Genomic DNA, 9,084 nt, shown 5'->3' with positions numbered 1-9,084 from the left:
GAATCTTGTTTCATATTGCAATTTGATGACATTGCTGTTTGGAGGCCGTGTTGAACTAGGAGGTGAGAATGCATGCAGTATCTGTATTTCTTCCTGGGAGTTAAAAGCACAAATTCTAGAAGGAACAGCAGTGATATTTCTCTGAAATAACCCTTAGCTTCCTGAAGAGAAGTTCCAGATATTCACCTAAATAAACATATCCAGATTTCAGCCTAGGGTGTTCTGACCTGAAGCAGTTTCAGTCATAGGCTTGTTGTCTCCAAGGAGGTGGGTGCGATGGGTCCGTTACAGCTCATGTTCGTGCAACTGATGTTTCAATGTAATGCCATCTCTTGACTGTCTTGCTTACACTGACTGTACTGAGAGCTGTTCTTGTATATCTTACCCTTGTGGACACTATTCCCAGAAGAAGAAATGGTTTTGTTTCCAAATAACTTCAGCTGCTTTACTTTATGCTGATGTAAATCCACTGTCTTTGGTACTGATTTTGCTGGTTTTTTCTTAAATAAGAGTGGCATTGGGTCCAAGGAGATACCTACAGGGGTCAGCTCAATGGTGCTCTACAAGTGCCTGTTTCTTTCCACTGTCTATATATCTAGTGTAGGTAACTAGCAAAGTGAGAAGAATCCCTCACCAAGTACCTTCTTTGCTTTGTTTGGCAAACTAAGTACAGAATCTACTGCCTGCAAGATCACAAGGGGTGGTATGCTCATCACCAGGTGATTTGAAGGTGAAAGGTGGATAATATTCTTTCCCAACCTGGTGGGAGGCATTGAGGGGTAGCAGATAACTTGGGGAAGTGCTTCACATTCACCTGAGTTCCAAGGCCACATGTTAGAGAGAACTATGTATTACATGCAGTAAGATTCTGGCATACAAGGAGATAACCTAGTCACTTAAAATCCTTAACAGGTACTATTATTTTGCAGATTGCCATATACGGTAAAAACTTCTGCACCTCGGCAAAGGAAGCATTCTTTTTGCTCATGCGGAACGTGGTGAGGTAAGGGGCCGCCTCCCAATCCTTGGAAATGTCAAGACATCCTGCTGTTGCACTCTGAAGACACGCTTCTCTCCCGTGTCTCCTCCAAATTTTATTGTAAGCTGCTCCCGTCTTCAGACATGTCCCTCGCTTTTAACACTCAGTGTGTAACAGCAGACTGTCCAGCACAGTAACCTATGCAAAGGTGATATGAGCTATAGTTTTGTTGTGATTGCTCTTTTAAATTCCTGAGCACCCAACAGGTTGTGATAGTGCCTCCAAGGAACCAGTGGAGCCTGGGAGAGGAGATCTGTGGATATACAGGAATGTGGTGCTTGTCACCTACTGTATGTGTGTTTGAGCTTTTGTCCACTCACTGTCTGTGAAAAGGAAAGCAGAAAGACCTAAGTCTTCAGATTCATTCAACGTTTATAGGGGGTCAGTGGCCGAAAAGAAGAGCAAGTGCTTTGCTTTCAAAGCCAACACCTTTAACACAACCAGATCTCCCCTGGTGCTGGGAACTCCCTTGGCCCTTTTCCCCACCATTGAGACTGCTGCCAGACTCTCTGTTACCATCAGTACTTTTTTCATTGCTCCTGGCTTTTCCTGTACTACTGTGAGATCAAAAAATGATAAGAGAACAACTTAGAAGCAGGCCGTGTTGATGCGGTTGCAGACACTAATTATGAAGCAAGAGACATGGTAAAACTGGTTAGGTGGTTTAAATTAAGTGAAGGACTGGGAGAAAGAGAGTAATGGAGGCAAAGGCTGAAAGAGGAAAACAGAAACGATGATTAAGAAAGAAGAGCAGATGGTTGGAAATGGGGGAGTGGGGTGCATTCACTCTGTTACTTGATGGTAGTGTTGGTGCAGCGGGGTCCGCACTGCCTGGTGCCTGTGCGATAGGAAAGAGAAGCTGCCTCAGTTTCCTTTCAGAACATCACCTTTGTGAACATTTCAGAACATGTTCTTTGTGCTTTTGCTGTTAACCAGTAAATGCAATAGCTAAACACCAGGCATATAACTTTATTGTTTCAAATGGAGATTTAATTTTTTTTTATCTTGTGTATTTTGCTAATTCTGAATTCTGACGTGTTAATGATGTGTTGTTCTCTTTAATATTTCTTAATGTTTTTCTTTCGTGGTTACCAGTGCTATATGTTACCATATCCATAGCCTTCAGCACTGTCAAGAGGCTGATGCTAACCAGTTCATTTTCTGTCCCGTTGTTTACCTGCATTTTCTGATAAGACAGGCTGACAGGATTTCAAGCAGAAACTCTCTGTGGTTACTTTCAGAGAGGGCTGCAGACACACTGTGGCTTTTTTTGCCTACCTTCTTTCATTCTTCTATGATTGTCTCCCTGCTTTGAAGCCTCCTGCCTTCAGTGATGTACTGTGCTATCTTAAAATAGATTTAGCATGTTACAGGGTCCTGAAAGTTGGCCAGAGAGGACCAAGTGAAAAGAAGACCCACCAGCAATGTACACAAAGGTTACTCTTTGTTTTAGTGTGTACTTTTCCTCCCCTGGGCCGGCTTATCTGTGACCCTTTCAGAAGGAGGACTGAAATTAAAATATTTTGATATTTTGGTTTTTAGCAAGCAAGAGCAATAAACAGACTCTGAGCACTGTTGGCAGTGTTGATGCATTAAGGCAACAAGGGTAGCTAAAAGGCAAACATGAATCAGAAGAGCTAGTTTCATTCACAGATACAGGATTCTACTCAACACGAGGCTCAGTGCTTTTTTGCCCCATGGGTTTAAGCTGTAACAAAGCTCATCTTAGTGTTGCATTTCTGCACCCTTGTGTTGTCAGCCAGTGAAACCAGCAGAAGACAGCTTCTTGGTCATGTTTTGGTAATTATCCATAGATTTAAGGAGAAAGAATACAAATGTCTGGTTTGTGATGATTGTGTGTCATTTGTCCTTTGCTGAACAGAGTCGCAGTTCTGGACAAAGTCACAGACTTTCTTTTATTCCTGGGGAAAATTCTCGTTGCTGGTGGTGTAGGTAAGCTAACTGATTTTTTCCAAACAGTATGTTCTGTTTTCTGGTACCCGCAAGTACTCCTGCCATCTTCGTGTATGCTTAGTTGACAGCTGGAGGTTCTCGTTGGTCTGATTGTTTGGGAGGCTGTTCCTGTGTGTCTAGGGTTTGCAAGATTGAATTGAAATACATTGTTTTGTTTTCTTCCCCTTCTCCCTCCAGCCCCAGTGTGGTGTTGACAGCATCTTCTCCGTAATTCCTGTTACTGCTCTTGCACATGTTGCCAGCACAAGGACTTCTGCAGCCAACGCATCCTATCTGGATCAAACCAAAGTCACATCCAATAAGTCAGCCACGATCGATTCTCCTTTCACGAGGGCTGAACAAAACTGCAGATGGGATTGTCCTGGCAGCAGGCAGCAAGGGGAGGTGGTGCAGGTCTGCAGGAGACGGCCTGAAGATCTACTGTGTTCAAGTCCATTGTAGCTATAAGTTCTTGTAAAGAAACAGAATATTTCTGACATCCTTATAGGGTTTTCTTAGTTATCAGTAAATATTAAAATATATTAATGTTTTTCTATGAGAGAAAATTATTTTTTTAACAAAGCGCTTTCAGAAATTCGAGTTCACAGCATTCCCTCAGTTTTTCTAAATTGTCACAGCAATTTAAAAAAATTAATTTACAATCAGCCATATTCTGTATACTTTAAAAGGTTTCTAATTAATTTTATTTTAATCAAAAGTGGAAAGTAAGTGTCAAGAACAGATCTAATATATTTTGTCATTACTGTAGAATGACGTTCAAACTGGGGTAGAAAATTTCATTTGAAACATATTTTCAGAGATGTAAGCCGTGAAATACTGAAAATAATTCATTTCTTCTTCCTCTTTGAGAAGAAAATTCTTTGGGTATTTTATGTTGTAGATGCACTGACGTGTTCTAAACATGTTGTCCTGCTTATCACTAGCACTGCCATTTCTCCTTGTAATCTGAAATAGTTAAGTATTTATTCAAGCAATAACAGTTAAAGCAGCAAAATTTTTCTCACACTTTTATTTTAGAAAAGATCCACCTAATGGTCATTGTTATCCTTTGTCACCGTCTTGTTTACCATTAGTTACTAATTTTGCTATTAAATCCAGGAGAATGATGAAACAAACCAATTCATTAAAGTCTTTCTGGGCTCATGAATTTCTTTATGGTAATTGGTTACTTTACATATGTCTTCTGTCAGAATACAGAGGCATTTATTGTTTACAGACTCTTATTTAAACTAACCTTGGATCTGTGGTGGATTTGGTTTGTCTCGCACGTTCTGGAGGTGTTAGGAAGTCAGAGTTAGCGCAGGAGTCACTAATCTTCTGTGCTTCTTGCAGGTGTTCTCGCATTCTTTTTCTTCACACAGAGAATACAAGTCTTTGCACAGGAGGCACCAGCGTTAAATTACTACTGGGTACCACTGTTGGTAAGGCAAACCAGCTCCGGCTGGAGGTGCTCAGGCTGCTCGGGGCAGGGTCTGATGACAGCTCCTGCTGTCCTCCTCTCAGTGGCGTTCTGTCCCCCGGCATGAGGGCTGGGCTCCTGCCCTCGCCCTCGGGGGCCCTCAGGCAGAAGTGGTGCGGCAGGGAGCCTGCACCTTCAGGGAGAATCAGGCTTCACATCTGCTTTGCCCAGACCTCCCAGACAGCCAAGGCTGGTGGTGAGACATCGATGACAGTGTGACTTCGAATGGAAGGGACCTGTGATGCATCTCTTTCTCCTTTTGTAGTCCCCCTAGACTCTGGAACATTTCCAGGACGAGTAGTTTTTTAGAATAATCTTGAAGGAGTTCAGAATATTCCTGGCCTGTATTCTCTTCGGGAGTTGTAATGGAAAACCAGTGGCTACTGCATGCTAGGATGCAGTGCCTTGAACGTGTGATCCCTTTGGTAGAATTGCAGAGCTGCCATTAAATACTCCCAAATTTGCTGAGCAGACTAGGCTTCTGACTTGTGTTACCACTGCCAAACTACATTTGGGGTTTTATTGTGGTTTGTTTTTTGTAGACCGTCATTATTGGCTCCTACCTAGTTGCACACGGGTTCTTCAGCGTCTATGCAATGTGTGTCGACACGCTTTTCCTCTGCTTTTGTAAGTACTACGTTTTATTTCACTAATACCTGCAGGTCACAGGAAGAGAAGTAGAAAACCGCCTTATCTGTTCCTTACAGAACACCGGTGACATGCTAGCAGACTGTGAAAAATGAAATGCTCCTTGCATTCTTCAGTGCAGAAGTGGTCTATTATTGTGGCTCATGGGGATATCTGGCTTTTGGTTTTCACATGTTCTTTAACTTTCTTTAACAGTTCACTTCTGGGTGCTTTGTAAAGAGCCCTGCGCAGCAGTGATCCACTCAAACCTCTTGTTAATCACAAAATCATGAAATAGTTTTGGTTGGAAAACACCTTTGAGATCACCAAGTGCAACCACTGACCCAGCCCTACAGAGTCAGGTGCTAAACCATGTCAGAGAATGCTAAAATCACAAAAGAAATCTGACGGTCTTAAATTCTTTCTTTCCTTTAAACACACGCCTTCTTGACCCTGCTTTCCCAGGAACTAAGGTTAGCTGTGATTCTGGAGATACTGGGTTGCCGAAGAGTCCTAGGAACAAAGTCAGTCAGAAAACTGATGTCTACTTGAGAGCTGCATCCTATTTATCTCCGGTTACGGACTTCGGTTCTAAACAAACATGACCCAGTGAAAAACAGTCCAGTTTTAAGAAGTGCTTAAATTCCCAGCTCTCGGGGTTTTGGGACAAATTTTCTAGCAAGAGGTACCCAAAATGACAGTCTTTGGTGAAGGCATGAGTGTTTCTGAAAATTTCCACCTGTGCTGCCTAACCAAAGAACTGGAGAATAAAAGGATATATTGCTCTCATTTAAAAATTTGCAAGATGTTTATGTCTCTGCTTTGAGTAAAACCTCTTCTGGTTTGAGAAAATAGAAATTTTGTAGTGTCTTTCAACTTTAGAGCTAAATTGCCTTGATTGTGATTTTTTTTTTTTGGTAATGTTGAGTCTTCTGCTCTCTCCTTTTTTCAATGCTGTGTGTCTGTGTGGTGTTGTACTGCTGCTGTTCTTTTGGCTGCTTTTGCTGTGTAAATTCAGGTGAAGACCTGGAAAGGAACGATGGATCTACAGCAAAACCCTACTTCATGTCAGCCAGCCTGCACCGAATCCTAGGGAAGAAGGAGCTAAGCCCCAAGAAGGCAGTGGGATAACATGCACTAAACCTCGACATCCAAACAGTGTCACTTCTAAGCAAAATATGTAAAGTAGGCGAAAGTAAAAACTGTAAATGATGCTTCTAGTTAATGGGTGATTATTTTTTCCTTTTACTTATATATAAAAAATGAGCAACTAGTTTAAATGCTTAAACTAACATCTGTGAAAACAAGGCCACGATTTAGTTTATAGAGTGCCTATGAAAAGGAAAATGTAAATCTGAAGCTTTTTAAAGTTGATAATGATGTTTTAATAATTTTTGTAACACAAGTTGCTGCCTTAGATGACAGCCGGTTTTGATAATGTTTCTTTTTATAAGTGTATGTTTGTAAAAGAAATTCAGGCGATTTTTGAAAGCACTAACGTATAACCTAATTAGCCATAAAAACCATAGTTTAAGACTCTCTACTTAACCAGATGGTACTAAATTTGTAGATATGGTGCTATGATTGTATTTTTTGTACAAGCTGGTTCGCAGCTATTTAAACTGTGATTATACATGCATTAACGATTCTGTACACTGAAAAAAGTGGTGATCTTTTAGTCACATTCACAACTGCATCTTTTAAGAAATGATGGTGGCTGCAGGTCCCAAAGAAGGTAGTCAGAGAAAGCTACAGCTCATACTGCTTGAAGTTTTCTGTGAGCTGTGCTTAAAAGATTGTATAGCTGAGAGAAGGTCCCACTGCACTTGAAGTGATTTGTGGTTCACACAAATGAGGTTCATCTGGTACAAGATGGTGAATGTATCATTTTTAGCTGATGTTTAAGAGAGATGCACATGTGTTGACATCCTCCTATCTCTAACGAGTCTCTGATTGTGTTCCATGTTACGAGGAAGTTGAATTTCACTGAAAGGAAAACCAAACGCAGTCTTTTTCTTCCTTGGAAGAAAGTCTTGGCCGTATATGTGCACAAGGAACTCCAGTGCCTCTGCCTCGCTCAGAAGAGCTTCCTAACGAGACATCGCAATGGCTGCCTGGGTGCTGAGGGCTGGGAGCACCTGTCCTGCAGGTCTCCAGGCTCTCGGTGGCTCACACAGCGAGGTATTGAGACGTTGAACTCGAGCCTTCTCGTGACACAGGATGAACTGTTCAGCTACTGAAAGATGTTCCAGAAGATTTAGTTTGCTTTTTGGTTATTAAATTTGCCCAGTCAGTGGTACAAAATCTGGTGGTAGAAAGCACGCTAACGTTGTGATGGTTTTATGACCCTCCCATCGGTAGGACTGTCGCTGAGGTCAGTAAGAGCTCTGCTTGTGGAAGAAATCTTGCGCTGAAGTAGTTCTCACGTCTGCTGCTGCCCTGAGCTGAGCTGAGCTGTTAGTCTCCTGCTTTCCTAACCCCAGGGCTCTGTTGCTGTCACAGAAAGAAAGGCAAATTTCTTTTTCCAGGTGTTTGAATGCAAGTTTCTGGGGAAGATTTACAGATGATCCACATCCCAAAGTGGTTTTACTCTCTTAACTTCTGTCTCCAGTTTGTGATGACTGTAATCACTACAAAGGCAGAAACGCCGTACCTTGTGCCCCGGATCTGGGGTCATGGTGGCGCGTGGGTGATGACCGCCCACGCACTTGCAGTCGTGGGCACAGCAGGGTCTTGAGATCCTGTGAGCTGAGGTGCAAGTGTCAGGGTGCCCGCATGCCTTCTCCATGATCCAGTGGGCACCGTGGTCCTTTCCCCTGGATCAGAAATGAGCAGTTCAGTTTAGAACTCAAATAATGTAAAATAAAGGTGTGCAGTTTCAAACCTAACCGTGGATTGTGGGCACCTTCAGGTTTTGATAACCCTTCCAGAGATACCCTAGAGTGAACCTGACTTCTAGAAAGGGCTGAGAAACCTACCTTTCGAAACACTCAGATTCTAGACTGATGGAAATTTTTCATCATCGTCATCATTCCTTTCTCGTTAGGTGCATGGCGTTGAACGTACCACCAGCCATTATTCTGATCTCTTCTGAGAATTGCCAGTATCATTTTGGGATATGTGTCACCATTCTGTGATTTAAAAAGCTGCTGGTCTGATTACAGTCCATGTGCTAAAGCTTTTTTTTTTTTTTTAATACTACTGTGTTGTTAGTTTGCATCTGAACAGACTGCATTAAGTAATCTATATTTCTACTGGACTTGTGTCTTACTGGGAGCTCAACTGAAAAAGTGTATTTCTGAATACAGCGTGCTTTTTTTATCATATGAATGTAACCGTAGGGTTTACTAGCGGTAAAACATAATAGAAATAATATACAGTTATTTGATTAGAAGACTTTTGTACCAAGCCTATGCATTTACTAAAGGAATTTCTAAAAGTGAAAGTTTTAAATTGTATTATTATTTATATGCAGTAAAAATATATATATGTATAAATTTGCTCCACTCACTATTTTGTGAAATTATTTAGAATGTAAGTGATCATCATTTCTGAGGATAAAATTTAAAAGCCATTTTCTTAACGGTATGATTATGAGAACTGTGAAATACAAAGCAATACCCTGTAGATTTTCTAATCAATAAAGTGAGTAGATAAATCATGATTTAATATCAAAATTGGCTTCTAAAAAATAAATAGCCATTAATGAATGAAGTAGAAATTAATGTAAGTATTTACTTGGGAGAGAATCGCTTAAACTATTTTAAGACTAACTTAGTAACGGTTCCTAACTAATCCTGTGGGCCAGAGTCTGCAGACTTACACCACAGAGGACGGACTGGTAGTGGCATTCGTGGAGTTGGACATTTACCTTGTCACCTAATTGAGTGTAAAATTTACAATTCCATTCTTCACTTTGAAGAGCGGAAAGCATGGCGCTCTGTAGCACGGTCAGACACAACATCTCTGCCGCGAGCCCGGGCCA

General features: G+C 41.4%; 1 protein-coding gene across 1 annotated transcript in view; it reads left to right on the top strand.

Annotated features, from left to right (window-relative positions):
- The window catches only part of LOC104276612 (choline transporter-like protein 5), a gene marked incomplete at its 5' end in the record, with an annotated part of 43,587 nt that extends 36,906 nt beyond the window's left edge, over nucleotides 1-6,681 (top strand). Inside the window, 5 exons of the mRNA XM_009872994.1 lie at nucleotides 930-1,003; nucleotides 2,922-2,992; nucleotides 4,346-4,434; nucleotides 5,015-5,099; nucleotides 6,118-6,681. Of these exons, the coding sequence (XP_009871296.1) occupies nucleotides 930-1,003; nucleotides 2,922-2,992; nucleotides 4,346-4,434; nucleotides 5,015-5,099; nucleotides 6,118-6,230 (432 nt within the window). The remainder of the gene's footprint in view (nucleotides 1-929; nucleotides 1,004-2,921; nucleotides 2,993-4,345; nucleotides 4,435-5,014; nucleotides 5,100-6,117) is intronic.
- Between the last annotated feature and the right edge of the window lie 2,403 nt (nucleotides 6,682-9,084).

Source organism: Apaloderma vittatum, unplaced genomic scaffold (genome assembly GCF_000703405.1).
Source record: "Apaloderma vittatum isolate BGI_N311 unplaced genomic scaffold, ASM70340v1 scaffold9237, whole genome shotgun sequence".
In the NCBI taxonomy this organism is placed as follows: Eukaryota; Metazoa; Chordata; class Aves; order Trogoniformes; family Trogonidae; genus Apaloderma; species Apaloderma vittatum.
The sequence above is the reverse complement of the archived record's forward strand: the minus strand, read 5'-3'. Positions and strand labels throughout refer to the sequence as shown.